At 33.4% G+C, this 17287-nt stretch overlaps 1 protein-coding gene across 2 annotated transcripts in view; it reads right to left on the reverse strand.

The window, feature by feature from the left end:
- The window catches only part of LOC145293145 (NADH-cytochrome b5 reductase 3-like), a 128558-nt gene that overhangs the window by 41386 nt on the left and 69885 nt on the right, over nucleotides 1-17287 (reverse strand). The window contains exon 1 of one of the 2 annotated variants that reach the window (XM_080139568.1): nucleotides 2799-3325. The exons of the other annotated variant lie outside the window; for it this stretch is intronic. Within the exon in view, the coding sequence (XP_079995694.1) occupies nucleotides 2799-2816 (18 nt within the window). The 5' untranslated portion in view covers nucleotides 2817-3325. Of the gene's footprint in view, nucleotides 1-2798; nucleotides 3326-17287 lie in introns of those variants that run through there. 2 annotated transcript variants of the gene reach the window in all.

Consider the following 17287-nt stretch of genomic DNA (forward strand, 5'->3'; position numbering starts at 1 on the left):
TGCATCTTTTTGGGAGTAGCAGGGTTTTCACTAAAACCGAACTTGTGTTTAACTTTACCATCATAAGAAGGCAAATAAATGTTTTTTTCAGATGTAGAAAACTTTCTGATTTTTATGTTTGCTACAAAATAAAGACAATAAACTTCACTGAGGTAATGCTGCATTGCTGCATCTTAGAAAGGTGGTTCATGCTGACTATTAAATGTAATGATAAATGTTGAAAAAATTAGTAAAAATAGCTAAAAAGCATGAATATTGGCTCTTTGGAGAGACAAGTAAGTAGAAACAACACATTAAGGTGTAGAATAGTTAATAGAAATTGTAAACAATAACAAAAATCAACGCTTTATACCAAACACAGTAAAATTTAAGTATCTTTTAATTTAATTATATTTACGTTCTTTTTATTTCATTTCTTTTTACTGTCTTTACAACAAATAACTTGTCACTTGGAGACAAATCTATGACTACCAAGAACTCTAAATTTAGGAATGCAACTCGATTTAAGGTTAGTGGTAGACTAAGTCATTTATTTACAACTTTTCAGGAATTAAGCCTCCTCACCTGTTAAGCAATAAAAATGGTCAGAAAAGGTAGATACGGGCAAAAATGGACGAATAAAAATAGGGTGACCTAGTTTTAAAAACCGATTTATCATAATTTTTTGGAGGTTTCTGACAACTTTTTGATTTATATATTATTTTAATTGGAATTCATTATTGAGATGAGTATTATTTATTAATTTATCTTTTGGCCAAAACCTCATGAAACAACAACTAAAAAAGATCAGGATAATAGTCCCCAATAAACAAATGAATATACTTTTTGATTAGTCTTTAATCTTTCAAATACAAAGTTAATTTCCAAAAGGAAAAGAAATATTTGTGCACGTGAAAAAAAAATTATGAAAAATGTTTTCTAGATCTATTTCAAAGATAGTATAGCAAAGTCCTCAGATATTGAATTAAATAAAATAAAAAAAACTTGTTTGTACAAAAAATAGCTTGATTGGCTAGAAAAAACAAAGGATTCTGCCTTTCACAAAATTGCAGCAAATGGGAGTTTTGTAAACATGGATATATGGAAGCCCAAAATTTCAGCCAGTCGAAAGGCTCTCTGATAATAACGTCATGTAATTCAAAAGGAGGAGGAGGTACTAGTTTTCTTTTTTCCCCAGACGTGCATCTATATATTCCTATCCTGAACGTTTGTATCATTTTTTAATTTAATTATTTTCCTATTTCCTGTTTTTAAATTAAATTTTTTTTAAATTATTGTTCAAGATTATATAAAAATTATGTTCTGCTGAAAGCTTCACATTCATGCAAGCAAGGAAAAATATTAAAATCTTACCTATAAAAATTATCCGAAACCTCTAATTAAAAAAAAAGTAGAAATATTTTTTGCAATTATAATTTTTTTGTGTGAAAGTATTAAATAAACAAGGCTTAATTCAATAATATCGGTAGTTTGTGAAATTATTTTTTCTTTAATATCGAATTCATTAATATGGCCTTTAGGGACTTTTTTCGTAATGTTCCTGTAAAAAATTGTTTTTTATAATTGTTATAATTTACGATGCTTTATTTTCATCAAAAAAGCAAAAATAAAGTTATTCATTTTTTTTTTAATACTTAAAATCATAACTTTAGTTAAGGTATTTTTTTTTAACAAAATAATGCATTTCCGCTAAGATTTAAAGTAAAAAATAATGCGTAATCATTATTTGATAAATACTGAAAATTTCATTAAAATTGGTTAATTTCCTGATTTTTGGTGAATTTTTAAGTAAAAGGAGGGGTCAAAACTATTATACATTTTGAGCATCGGCATTCATTTTGCACGTACCTAATAAAAACTACTTTGAACAACATATTTTGAAATTAGAACAAAAAAAAAAAAAACAACAAAAAACTTAGTTTTAGCATGTTAATAGTATACAGGTCGGTAAATAATTAAATTCTACTGCGTTTGGTACAGTTTTTTTGTTTTTGTTTTTTCTTTTCCGCTGGTGCTGATTTTTCCCCCTGTAATTTTCGATCGTTAACGTTTCTACATTAAGTGAATAAATCCTTAAAATTAAGGGGAGTGTGAGATAGTGTTTTAAACGATAGAGGCTGGAACGCCCCCCCCCCAAAAAAAAATTTACTTGGAAAATTGATTTTGTGGTGAGTTTCTAGAATGGTTAATCGAAAAAAAAAAAATAGTGCAAAAAACAAATAGTCAATAAATAATTGTTACTAAAGGCTACTACTTTTCTACCTACCTGAATGAGTTTATTTCAAGTGCTTTATTTATTTATTATTTATTTTTTTCATCTAAAATTTCGGATGTGGGTGTTCAATATCTCTAGATTTTCTAGCAAACGCCGCTAGCCGAGAGATCCAAATTTTACCCGCTATATTGCAAACGAAATCTCCAGATCTAGCGAAAAAACCGCTAAATTGGCAACACTTTATTTTGTAGTTCGAACTGGCCACGCCCACAAACAAATCGTCGCAGCGACGCTTTTTTTTTTTTTTTTTTTTTTTTTACAAAAAATAAAATAAAAATAAATGTCTGACAATGAGATTTACGTAGGAGGTTCAATATTTAAAGTAGTTTTGAAAATTTTAAACTGTTTGGCCAAAATTGGAGTTTAGGCGAAAGTCGAGTGATATTTACTGAAAGAAAGACCAACAATTTTACCGAAAATACATTTTTAAAAATAAAATAAATAAACAAAGAAAAAAGAAATGTTTAAAATGAAGAAAATTAAATGTGAAGAAGTGTAAACTTGAAAAGAAATATATCCTTACTTCTGTTACATTATCCATGATAGTATGATGAAAAATCCAATAAAGAAAATAAACAAGTCTTCACAGGAAACAACAATTTAATGAAAAACTTGGACGTATTCGACACTGATTGATACACCCTTGAAGAAGAAAATGTTCTTTGGATTTCTCGTTTTCTTTCTTAAAAAATAAAAATAAAATAGAAGCGGAAGAGGAGGTGAGGACTGAATTCAAAGTTATCTGCCCATAGCAGTTGAAGAAATACAGAGGCCAGCCTTTCTTCCAAACAATATATTTTTCCTGCAAACATATTAATATTTTATACATGAACATAAATTTAAAATTTAAATAGATTTTCGTTATATTTAAAATTAAAAGAAAAATTTATCGAATTTAGTTTTCAAAATGCGTTCTTTTCTTTTGACCGCATTTTATCCACCTACACTACATTCCACACCTACATTTGTCAGATTTCAAAAATAAAGTGAAATAAATACGATATAAAGGTTATAGAACAGTCGTCATTTTGAACACAATATGTATAAACTGAGTTATTGCGTTAATTTAAAATCTAGAAAATTCGATAAATCATTTTCCTCAGTTGACATTCATGACGTCATAGGGCGCGGTCTCTGAATGCCCACGATTTCCCAGCATAATTATTTGCACTAAATCTAATGATTTAGTTATTTAATAAAATTTATGTCAGAAAATTATGCCATTATTTGCGTGAAATTAAAAAAAATATACATAAAATGTTTTTATTTACTTGCCTCCCCACGAGAGCAGAGTTAAGACATAAGGTCGGTGGGGAGAATCCAACTCCCCAAAAAAGAACACTGAATAGGAACAAAAATAAAAATTGGCTCAGTCTAGAAGGATTTCCCCTCTCCTTATCGAGGACAGAAAAGGTGACGTGTAGTATCAGATCACAACAGATACTACACTTTACTAGATAGACACAAAAATGTTCACAGATTTCGTTTGCTTTAATCGCATATTAATTAATTGGTCTTCTGAAATAAAATAGTAATTTACTTAAAAAATTTTTTTAATTCTTTAATTTAATTTCTTAATCCTTTAATTTAATTTTTTAATCTTTTTATTCAAAGAATTTAATTCATTGACAGCCATTTTTTATAACAAAAATAGTTTCACATTTAGAATTTTCCGTAAAAATTGACATACTTTTTGCTTTGAATGATGAACCCAAAATGAAAAACTGCAAACATTTTTGAGAGCTAATCAAGCTATTTTTCGTACAAATGATTTTTTTTTCTTAGAACTTTATTAATTATCTTTGAAAATGTCAGAAATTTATCCTCTTTCAGATAAATTTGACGCGAAAATAACTAGCCTGAAAAAAAATAAAAGCATGAAATAAAAGGGGGGGGGTAAAGAATAAAATATAAAGGTCTTTTATATATTATTCCTTAATTGGAATTCATTTTTGAGATGAGCATTATATATATTAATTAATTTAAAGAATTAATTATATATATTAATCAATTCAAAGAATCCAACCTTGATCGCCCTTCGGGGCCCGTGGCGCAGTTGATAGAGACGTTGAATCTCTACACTTCCAGATGAACATTGTCTGAAGATAGCGGTTTCAATCCCACCCAAAGCGTGCCAGAGGTTTACTTAGCCAAAATGTGGTGAGACGACAATAACTACGGATGGCAGTGATGGCTGAGAATGCAGTTAGGAGATTCGAAGTTCCTATCCGTCACGGTTACCACCTGACGAAGGCCAGAGGATTAGTTGGCTGAAACGTTGTGAATAAACAAACCAATAAAAGATGAAGAAACAACAACTAATAAAGATGAGACTAATAGTCCGAAATAAAAATAAATTAATAAAATATAAAGGTCTTGTTTCAAAACGAAGAAGAGATTTTATTTAGAATAAAATTAGTTGCAAATTTTTCCCTTTGCATTAAATTCAAAGAACGCCAAGGTAACATAATGAAAAAAATAACACTGGTTCTTATAATGAAGATGTCGTATCCATGAACGAACACAATATTATAATTCAAAATAGTAATCCCTAATCACACTCTCATTTTAGGAACATACAAATTGAAAGCCATTCAGGCATGCGCCTTTTTCTTTTTTTTCTCGATTTAAAGTCCTTTTAAATCATTATACTCCTTTCAATTACGTGCAGACCGTAGCCACGTAAAATAAGGTCTTTTTTAAAAAATTACACTCCTTCCAAATACGTGCAGACCATAGCCACGTAGATAGTCTTGAGAAGCTCACCTCGTCGCGTGTCCAGGGTATTCTTGCCGGGTTTTCTTCTTTGAAGGAGGCTTGTCAAAATCCCATTTTCAGCACGGGGCAATGAAACGACGTCCAATATCCTTGTCGCTGGAATTTTAAAAGAGGGCAAATTTTGCGCTGGGCTCGTGACATCATCAAGGAGCTAGCATTTCCCTTTTCTTCAAATTAAAGGGAGTTTCGTACAAACCCAAAATATACGAAACTAAGACTCATAAAAGATACGAAATAGAAAAAATCAAATATAAGAACCAGAATATAAATAATAAATGTAAACAGGGGGGATGCACTATTATTGGTACAAAAAAAAAAATTCCAACAAAATAGACCCAGAAAACTAATATTTATCTTTCAAGGAATTTTTACAATGAATTTATTTAACTTCAAAATTTAGCTGAACTTGTCAGTTTCTGAATGTTGCCATGAAAACATAACTTTTGTTTTCTTTTGTTTTTTTCAAATTAACTTTAGTCTTTAATCTTTCAAATAACCTTTTTAGTGACACTCAATATGGTTTCCGTTCTGCTAGATCTACAGCAGATGTGCTTACAGTTATATCTCATAGGATTAGTAAATCTCTCGACGGAGGCAACCTTTCTAGGGCAATTGCTCTTGACATATCTAAGGCCTTTGATAGGGTATGGCATAAAGGTTTACTTCATAAGATCTCTAGCTACATTATAGCTGGAAATGTCTTCTCAATTATTAAATCATTTCTTTCTGATAGGTTCATAAGAGTAGTAGTTGAGGGGCAAAAATCAGAAGCTCACAGTATTAATGCCGGTGTCACTCAGGGGTCCATCCTGGGCCCAACTCTTTTCCTGATCTACATTAATGATCTTCCAAATCACATCCTTACATCATTTGTAGACATTTATGCTGACGACACTACCATTTATGGTAGCACATCTAAGACAGTAAACGACCAAGTTCTCTCCAATTCTCTCTCCTCTGATCTTGAGCATGTAGTACAATGGGGAAAGGAGTGGCTGGTTACTTTTAATGCATCTAAAACCAAGCTTCTCTCTTTACATCATTAACATTCTGATCCACATCTGGCATCAATTGAAATGAATGGCTCTCGTCTTCAGGAGGCCTCAAGTTTTGACAAGCTTCTGGGCTTGACCATTACTCCTGATCTTAAATGGAACATGTATATCAAATCTGTTGCCAAGGCCGCTGGAAAAATGCTGGGATCTTTCTATCGATCCGGTAGATATCTCACTGCTGATGCTATTCTCTATCTATATAAGAGCCAGGTACGTCCAAGGATGGAATACTGTTGCCACATCTGGACAGGAGCTGCTAGAAAGGACTTGTCCTGCCTTGATAGAGTTCAAAATAGACTTCGTAGCCTCGTAGAAGATGTCCTTTTTTCTTCCTTGCAACCTCTATCTCACAGAAGAGATGTTCCCCCTCACCAAACTTTCACAAGAAACACTCGTCTAGCTGTACACACTATCAATAATTCCCCTCACTCTTTATCTGTGCCTAAACCTAAACGTAGATTCCATGAACAAAGCTTCTTTCTTAGAACTGCATGCCTGTGGAATTGTCTTCCGTTTTCCTGCTTTCCGGCTGACTACAATATGGTTGTGTTCAAGTCTAACGTAAATAAGTTCTTGATGAGCCGTTCCATTTAAGTTATCAAATTTACCAAATTTTCATTACTAATGATTACTATATTGTCCAATTTCTACTGTACACTCTTTAACCCTTATCCTTGAGTGGCCTCTTGGCCTTGATAATGTGGTGATGCCTATGTAAATAAATAAATAAATAAATAAAAAATACAATCAAAAAGTCGTCAAAAACCTACAAAAAAATGCCCCCCCCATCTTGTTTTCCGCCATTATTGCCTGTACCTTTTGAGATATTTTTAACACCTGTTGTAGTTTACCCATAAATAAAAACTAGATTTCACTTTTTAGGCGATTACATGTAAGCAGACATCCTTTAAAAAGAAGGTAAATGTCACTATTGCCAAATCACCACTAAAAAATAATCCGCTCCCATCAAACTTAAACACTGAACCAGAACTTGAAAACGAAATGAAACAAAATTTATTTTTATTACTAGAAAAGATGTATTCCCCTGTTATTATTTTAGTAAAACCGAATTACTATTTTGTTATCTTTCTTATTAAAATGAAATAAAATTGTTAATTCTTTTATTTTCCCCGTGCATACTTTAATCAAATTCACTGAAATGAAATAAAAATAAGAACAACACTAAAACAGTAAATAAAATAACCCAACACATTAAAGTTAAATTGATGTGAAATATTTATATGTAGAAATAAACGCTAGCTATGGAACATAACATTTCACCGAATTTGTTTGGTCCTACTGTCTCTCCACATAGGAATGCATGGAAAAACTAGCATAATTAGCAAGTACGCATGAAAAAAATAAAAGAAATAAAAATTTTAGTAAGAAAGATAATGAAATATTTTATTTTAGTAAGAATAAATTACTAAGAGGAAATACATCTTTTCTGCTAATAATATTAAAGTTCGTTTCATTTCGTTTTCAAATTCCGATTCAGTGTTTAAGTTTGATGGACACAGACAATTTTTTTTAGCCATGATTTGGCCAAGGTATTCCGATAATGACATTTACAAAAAAAAAAAAATTTAGTTTTTAGATTACTTTCTTATATAAATTCAAGTAAATGGAGACATGGGATTTTTTTTTTTTTCCATATTTTAGAGGGAAATCAAAATTTGCGTCAGATGAACGTAGGTGTGAGTTAACTAACAATATTTAATGTCTTAGCATACATATTTTGGACACAAAAATATGTGGGAGAGGATAATCTTTTCTACAATAAAATAATATGCGAAAATAATATTTAACGTTGAATTTTGAATAGACTGGCAGTTATTTAAGTGAAATTCAAAAATCAAAATATTTAATTTCAAGCAACCATCATCAATGGACCTGAGGTCATCTCGTCAGCATCAGACAAAGCAAAACTATTTGCAAAGAACTTTGCAGCTAATTCTACCCTATGCGACAAAGGCCATCAACTTTTCCTATTTATAATAGAATATATATTCCTCCTATAACAGACAACATACTATGCAACATATAAATATCTGTGCGTGATATCGCCAAGCTAATCAAGAACCTTAATTCCAGTAAAGCAACTAGCCTTGACGGCATTCCAATTATATTGTTGAAAAAGCTTCAACCAGAACTTGCCCCCATACTTACAAAACTGTTTAAGCATTGTCTTAAGGAGAATTGCTTCCCAACACCCTGGAAAACCTCATCAGTATGCCCTGTATTCAGGTGATAGGTCATCTCCCTCTCAGTACAGATCAATAAGTGTGTCATAAGTTGCTGGAATCCATATTAAATAAAGAAGTAGTCAACCACCTCAGCAGAAATAACCTTCTTAGTGACATGCAATATGGTTTCCATTCTGCTAGATCTACTGCAGATGTACTAACGGTTATATCTCATAGGATTAGTGTATCTCTCGACAAAGGCTTCCTTTCTAGGGCAACTGCTCTTGACATATCAAAGGCCTTTGATAAGGTATGGCATAAAGGTCTACTTCACAAGATTTCCAGCTACGGGATAACTGGAAATGTTTTCTCAATCATTAAATCATTTCTCTCTGATAGGTTCATAAGAGTAGTGGTTGATGGGCAGAAATCAGAAGCCAACAGTGTTAATGCTGGTGTCCCTCAAGGGTCCATCCTGGGCCCAACTCTCTTCCTGATCTACATCAATGATCTCACAAAACACATACTTAAATCATTCGTTGACATGACCATCTATGGCAACATAACAAAGGCTGTAAATGACAAAGTTCTCTCTGATTCTCTCTCCTCTGATCTTGAGCGTGTGGACCAATGGAAGAAGAGGTGGCTTGTTACTTCTAATGCATTTAAAACCAAGCTTCTATCTTTACATCAATGCTCTGATACTCATCTGGCATCAATTGAAATGGATGTCTCTCATCTTGGGGAGGCTCCATGTTTTGACAAGCTTCTGGGACTGACCTTTACTCCTGATCTGAAATGGAACACATACATCAGGTCTGTTGCCAAGGACGCTGGAAAAATGGTAGAATCCTTCTACCGCTCCAGTAGATATCTCACTGCTGATGCATAGGATACATACTATCTATATAAAAGCCAAGTACGTCCAAGGATGCTGCCATATCTGGACAGGAGTTGCTAAAAACAGCCTATCCTGCCTTGACAAGAGTACAAAGACTTCGTAGCCTAGTGGGAGATGCCGTTTTCTCTTTCCTGCAACCTCTCTCCCACAGAAGGGACGTTGCGAGCCTGTCTTTGTTTTATCGTTATTTCCATGGGAAGTGCTCGTCTGAGCTACAATCTCTGGTCCCCCCTCGCCAATCTTTCACGAAAACACCCGTCTAGCTGAAACCACTGTCAGTAATTTTTCCCACTCTTTATCTGTGCCTAAATCAAAACGTAGATTCCATGAACAAAGCTTCTTTCTTAGAAGTGTACACCTGTGGAACTCTCTTCCGTTTGCCTGTTTCCCGCCTGACTACAACCTGGCTGTCTTCAAGTCCAACATAAACAAGTTCCTGATGAACCGCCCCTTAAGTAAGACACTTTATCAGATCTCCATTACTAGCGATTACTATGATATTTTCCCATTGATTACTGTAGACGCAATAACCCTTATCCCCGAGTGGCCTCCGGGCCTTCATAAGTGGTGACTTCCTTGTAAAAAAAAAATAAAAATAAATAAATAGTATCTACTTAATTTATGTCACAATCATGAGCATATTCAAACATGAAAAAAATGATAAGGTAGAAAATTAAATTGTTAATGAAAATAGTTTCTGAAGAAAATTACAAAGTGTTGATAAAAATATAAAGTAAATAAGCAGAAGAGTTCATATCGTAACAGGGAAGGTACTTATTTTCTAAAACTTTGAAAATCTTAGGCTAATTCCGAAAAATTTATGAAATGGCCAAACTGAATTACTTCCTTTGTTTTTATGTCACGTATCCAAAACAAATAATGAAAATTGAATTTTTTGACTTCAGAATTCCACTCTTATAATGAAGAAGCACCCCCCCCCAAAAAAAAAATCAATGAAAACATTGTGACATCTATTTCCCATTTTCCTTTTATATCTCCAGATTGGAAATAATTCCATGTACTAATTTAAAGTTATTTTGGGGGGATCAGGGGAGGGGGGATTTTTCACAGAAATTTACAAAATAAAAGGGTGAATATATATATATATATATCTATAGAAAAAAGTAAAGGTGCATTTTGTGAACCGGATGTCAGTATACATACGCTCTGGTTTGCTCGGCACCTGACGTAAACTGCCAGATTATGCTGAGCATTGCCAAGTAAGTCTTAAAAAAAAAAAAAAAAAAAAAAAAAACACTAGAAAAATAACATTCATCTGATACGAATTACAATTAAAAAAAAACATGGAAAAGCAATAAAATAAATTATAAAAACCTATCGTAATTTTTATTCATCTTAATATCAAGGTTTTGATCCTTTTCTGTAGAAACGCTTCAAGTAGCACTAGTTGTAATGCACACGAAGAAAATTTCCACATTTCTAAAATAATTTCTCCCTTCCAAAAAATCCCCCATTCCCCATTGGCTGAAACCTGATGAACTGATTATTCCGGTTTACAATCTTATAACATAAATGAACACAGTCAACCATTATGGCTGCTCTCTCTTAACGATATAATCGTTAAACAATAAATTAACCCAAATTTTTTCTTATATTATTAAAACAATTAGAAACTTTTATAATTTGAAACTGTAAAACCTCTTACAATTTTTATTCTAGACAGGAGAAATAGATTTTTTAACCCCATTGAAAGTTAAATCGAATCAATTAAATTGCATGATTATGTCAAGAACTAATCAGATAGTTATTACTAAGAGCGCATTAAACATTATTGGTACTTATGCACTTATGATACCGTGACAAAATTAATAACATTGCTATTTAGCAAGCCATTACTGACATGGGGAAAGCAAGGTTCTTTCTGTACTTAGACCTAACAATTTAATTAAAAAACAAAATGATATCGTAAAACTTGATTTTGAAAAACTATTTGTTAAAAAAAGCATGGTGGTAATATAAGTGCATGACCAGAGTTATTTAAAAATAAATATTGTTGGGAAATTAATTTAAAAAACATAAGTTATTTCAGTTTAACCATGCATTTGTGCCCTATTTGCGTTTTATAAGGAATAATATTGAATCATGTTATATACACCTTTAAACTACACTTACATACCAATTTTGGCCAAGAGAGTTATTGTTTACTTTCACAATAATGATGGCTGATTTACTCAGAATTGATGTTGATGCGTACTTTAAATGCTTATAACTAAAATTAAATGTTGTTTTCATTTTTAAACGCAAATACGTCACAAAGCAAAACAAATTGTTTTTGCTATATTTTCCAATTTTCTTTTCTTTTATATATTGAAAAATGTGTGCATATTTTTAATGCTTATAACGTGGACGTTTAGGAAACTGACTCCCCACCCCACCCCTCTTAATTCCACAATTTACACTTTCTTTTTTCACGTTAATCTCATCAATTACAAACTTAACTTTCAGATCAAAAAATATTTTTTTATGACTCATCATCGGGGATCAATTATTATATGGAAAAATGCGTGCATGAAAAGTAATATTCTTAAGATTTTATTAAACCTGGAAAAGTAAAGGACAAGAAATTCAACCTGGAAAAGTAAAGAACAAGATATTCTAGTAAAGTAAAAAATAAGAATTTTTTAGACTTAAAATATTGCAGCTAAAAATAAAATTTGAATATTGATAAATATTTTATTTATTATTTGTGTTAACTCTACCCAGTTGTGTCCCTTGAACACTCTTCACAACAATGTTAGAGTACATCCGTCTCGTTTAACTTTCTACCCCGAAACATACCAGACTCACAATGAGGGCAACAACGAGGAATTGAGCACCCAACAAGAGTCTGAAGGATCCCCAAGAGTGTCAAACTTCGAAGAGAACTTTTTAGAAGAAAATTTAGAAATGGCAGACAACACTGAACAACGCCCTACTATGGAGACTCAAGACATAACCAATAAATGCGACACCACCACCAGGAAAGTCAAACTTCCCAAACCTGGACAAATCATAAAATGCAAGCTTGCCAACGACACAGAATCAGACTGGAAGAAGTTAAATGTCATAAGTAGAGCAGGCAAAGCCACTGGCAGAAATAAACATTTGATGAATGTAGTTATGGAACAGGGTGAAGCATTTTGGTTGGACTTTAAACATGGAGTTTCCGATTGGCAAGCTGATGAGACTGAAGAAAATGAAGAGCACCATGATTCCTGCACTGAGGAAGAAGTAATGATCACCTCTGCTGACGATAGCCTGGAACTAGAGGAAGCTAAACAAAAGGAACTTCAGAGCTGGGATAAAAATAAAGTCTATGTTCAAGTACCGGATCAGGGCCAACCAAAAATCTCCACCAGATGGATTTACACAAGCAAAAATTCCCAAACATTCAAGGCCAGACTTGTTGCCCGAGGTTTTCATGATAAAGATGCTGAGAATCTAAGAAATGATTCTCCCACATGCTCCAAAGAAGGTTTACGTGTAGCATTAGCTATAATGGCATCCAACCATTGGGTATGTAAATCCATGGATATCAAAACAGCATTTCTGCAAAGCAAGAAGTTGGAAAGACAGGTTTATCTGAATCCTCCCAAAGAAGCTAATGTACCCCAAGGCTATATTTGGAAACTCTCCAAATGTGTATATGGCCTGACCGATGCCTCTAGGTCCTGGTATCTCACACTCAGGGAGGAATTGATGAAGTCAGGAGCTATAGCTTCAAAATATGATCAGGCTATATTTACATGGCATTTCGAAAACAAATTGCAAGGGATAATTGCTACCCATGTGGATGATTTTTGCTTTGCAAGGTCAGAGATTTTTCATAGAAAAGTTATTGACAAAATCCATCAAATATTTGCAGTTAAATCTGAAGAAACTGCAGAGTTTCAGTACATAGGATTAGACATTAAACAGAATAGGGAAAATATTAAACTTGGACAGAATGAGTACGTAAAGAAATTGAAATATATCCCAGTGGAAAATGGCAGGAATATTAATGACAAAATATCCACAGCGGAAATTTCTGAAATCAGGCAAGTTATCGGCCAACTTAACTGGCTGGCTACCCAGACCAGACCTAATCTCAGCTACGATGTCAGTGCATTAAGCTTCATCCTCAAACAAAGTAATGTGGAATGTATAAAACATGCCAATAGAGTAGTAAAGAAAGCCAAGAAAGAAAAATCCCAGGTAGATATTCCTGACTTAGGAGATCTCAGTCATCTCAAGATTGTTGCCTACAGTGATGCCTCATTCGCCAACCTGACAGACGGAGGATCTCAAGGTGGTTACATAATCTTTTTAGTTGGCAATAACCACAAATATACACCAATAACCTGGCAGTCCAAGCGCATTAGAAGAGTGGTCAAAAGCACACTGGCTGCTGAAACCCTAGCCATGGTTGACATGTCGGAGGCCTGTCTGTTTTATAGGAAACTACTATTAGAAATACTGCAATTGAAGGATGAACCCGAAAATATAAAAATAATCTGCAAAACTGACAATTCCTGTCTCTTTGACTCTGTGCATTCATCCACCCAAATACTAGATAAAAGGCTTCGTATTGAGATGGCTATTTTGAGAGAAATGCTGGAAAGAAAAGAAATAGCAGAGTTCTCTTGGATACCCACCAATGGACAGGTAGCTGATTGCTTAACCAAGAAGGGAGTCCCTTCATTTAAGATTAAGAGTTCGTATCTGAACCCAAAGAAACGGATATTTAAAAATAATTTTTTTTTTCTTTTCTTTCTTTTTCAGTGGTCATCTAGAAGACAAGAAAAAGGGGGAAGTATTGTTAACTCTACCCAGTTGTGTCCCTTGAACACTCTTCACAACAGAGAGTTAACTTCCCTACCGGCGACGGTGTAAACGGGACTTTTCGAAAAATATGGCGCAACCTGTACGCACGTGTTGAATAAACCCTCCTCAACCCTACTCCCGTTATCTGTGTTTATTTGCTTCTACAATTTGCATATGTTGTTGTTTATTGTTGAGTTAGAAAGGGTGTCAGTCGCTGGATTGAACTTATTTCCCCCCTATTATTTGCATATATTTATGTAGTGAAAATTGTTTGAATAAAATTAATTCATTAGTTAGTTAGTTAGTAGATGGAATTAATAATTTTATAATTTACATAAAAATTAATTAAATGATCCTAATTATGATATAATAAAATTATTAATTTTTATGTAAATTATAAAATTATTAATTCTATCTACTAACTAACTAACTAATGAATTAATTTTATTCAAACTATTTTCACTACATAAATATATGCAAATAATAGGGGGGAAATAAGTTCAATCCAGCAACTGACACCCTTTCTAACTCCACAATAAACAACAACATATGCAAATAATAAATAAAATATTTATCAATATTCAAATTTTATTTTTAGCTGCAATATTTTAAGTCTAAAAAATTCTTATTTTTTACTTTACTAGAATATCTTGTTCTTTACTTTTCCAGGTTGAATTTCTTGTCCTTTACTTTTCCAGGTTTAATAAAATCTTAAGAATATTACTTTTCATGCACGCATTTTTCCATATAATCCATGATTTTTCCAGGCATTGCTATTGTATTAATATATAAATTTATAATATTTATTAATGATTGTCAAAAAAAATTAGCTCTCAAACACACATTTATGCAATATTTATCATTCAATCACAGTAGTTCCGAGCCAGGGTCTCTACCGAGACTGCGGTTCATGAATTCGTGATCTGTATAGAACGTAAACTAACAAAAAAGAAGATGGCACTCGGTGTCTTTTTAGATATCGTTGGAGCTTTTGACAACATACCCTTCAGTAGTATGTTCAAGTCGCTACGAGAACTCAATGTGCCACCAGTACTCATCTGATGGATTGAGTATATGGTGAGGCACAGAACAGTTCAAGTAGAACTACTGAGGGCAACTGTTAAAAGTGCTGGTTGCGGGTTCAAAAGCATCATTGGTCAGACGCATTGCCAAAATGGCATTAAATATTCCTAATAAATGGTCTAATCGAAATGAATTAGAATTCAGTAGCCGTAAAACAGAAATGGTCTTGTTTACATATAAAAGGAATTGCCAACTTGGTGACCTTTTTCTGAGTGGACAGAAATTGAAACTTTCGCAGGAGGCAAGGCTGTTAGGGGTAATCCTGGACAGTAAGCTAACCAGAAAAAGCCACATAGAAAAGATTTCCTCCAAGGCGACTGCAGCCCTTATGCAATGCAAACAAATTGTGGGGAAAACCTGGGCAGTTAACCCGAGGTGGATATACATTGCTATGGTATGTCCCATTTTGTTGTATGCATGTGTTTCCTGGATCCGCGGGACAGAGAAACTGTACTTGAGGAAGAAACTCCAGAAGGTACAAAGACTTGCTTGTTTAATGACTTCTTCAGCATATCCGAGCACACCTACTGGAGCATTGGAGATGCTGTTGAATATCCCTCCAATTAAAGAATTCCTGAAGGCAGAAGCGATACGAGGATCCTATAGAATAGATCTCATGGGTCTGTGGTGGTCAAGATCCGTTGGGACTACTGGAAAAACAAAGAGTCACGTGGATTTGTGTAATGAGGCTAGGAAGGAACTACCGCTCTTGCATGTGCCGGGTGACCTTATGACTAAAACCAAATCATTTGAAAAGCATTTCACATGTATGGTTTATGACAGAACAGGCGCAAGAGATTACGAAAAAGAGCTGGAAAGCAACGTAATCAAATGCTATACTGATGGATCTAAAATGAATGATAGGATTGGTGCGAGTGTTTATATAGAATACTCAAACCACCTCACCTGTCAAAAATCTTATTATCTTGGTAAACTGAGGACGGTCTTCCAGGCAGAAGTCTTCACCATACAGGTATCATCGGATACAACACCAAACACCAGTCATGAGCTGGCACCATTGGATGTGGTACCAAACACCACCCCCGCCTTCACCGAAGAGCAGGATCTCAGACCTAAGTCTAACATTCGGTAAACATCACGACAAAAACCGAAGAAGAAGGAGAGATAGCGCATGTTTAAGGCTTTTGAATCTGAGGTTTTGATCATGGAAGAGGTTCAGCAACAGGAAATAGCTATCCTTTCAGATAGTCAGGCAGCTATTAAAGCATTGGAGAATAGTACGGTAAGATCCCAAACCGTACTGTGCTGCATTGAAAATCTAAACCATCTAGGAAAAGAAAACCGCATATCTATTTCATAAGGAGAGTTAAAAAAAAATTAGTTATTAAAAAAAAGTTCGGTTTTTTAATTATAAAAAAAAACGATACACGGGATTGAACCTAAAATCTTTCCACCAACCCCCGGTACTCTAACCGTTACGCTAACATGTCATATTGGCAAAATCGCAGTAAAAAATATATACAAAAAAAAGTTATGCAAAATAAAAAAAAGCGTTAGTCACTTATGTATGTACTTACTCTCCTGTTTGTGAACCCACATATTTTGTTGTAACTTTTTTTCTACTGAACCAATTTCGAAATTTTTTTTTCAAAATGTAGCTAATGAGGTGTTCTATCCAACTATATAACCTGTTTGAAATTTGGTTGCGAACGGAATTAGTGGTGGGGGTTTGAATGTGTCTCGATTCATTCAATTTCGGACTTAAGCATATTCAACCACGGTAGCGGTTGAATGATAACACTTTACTAAATTGAACACTTACTTTGTGACATCATCGATAAAAATATTGCGACAATATTTTTCTCAGTGATGGTCACAAAGTATGTGTTCAACTTAGTAGAAAGTTATAATTGAAAACTGATCACCGATGATACAATTCATAAAAATATTTTTTTCAAAATTTTTTTATTCTGAAAGTTTGTAATCGATGAGATTAACGTGAAAAAAGAAAAAAAAGTGTTACTTGTGGAATTAGGAGGGGTGGGGCGGGGGTCAATTTTCTAAACATCCAACCTAATATTAAATGTTCTGTTTTTATTTTTAAATGCAAATAGGTTACAAAACAAATTAAAGTGTGTGTGTACTTTAAACAATTATAACTAATATCAAATGTTTTAGTTTTATTTGGAAATGCGAACAGTTCACAAAGCAAAATAAAGTTGTATTTTCTCTTAGGTATATATAT

This window comes from Euprymna scolopes, chromosome 14 (assembly GCF_053919585.1).
Source record: "Euprymna scolopes isolate OS-2025 chromosome 14, ASM5391958v1, whole genome shotgun sequence".
Lineage (NCBI taxonomy): Eukaryota > Metazoa > Mollusca > Cephalopoda > Sepiida > Sepiolidae > Euprymna > Euprymna scolopes.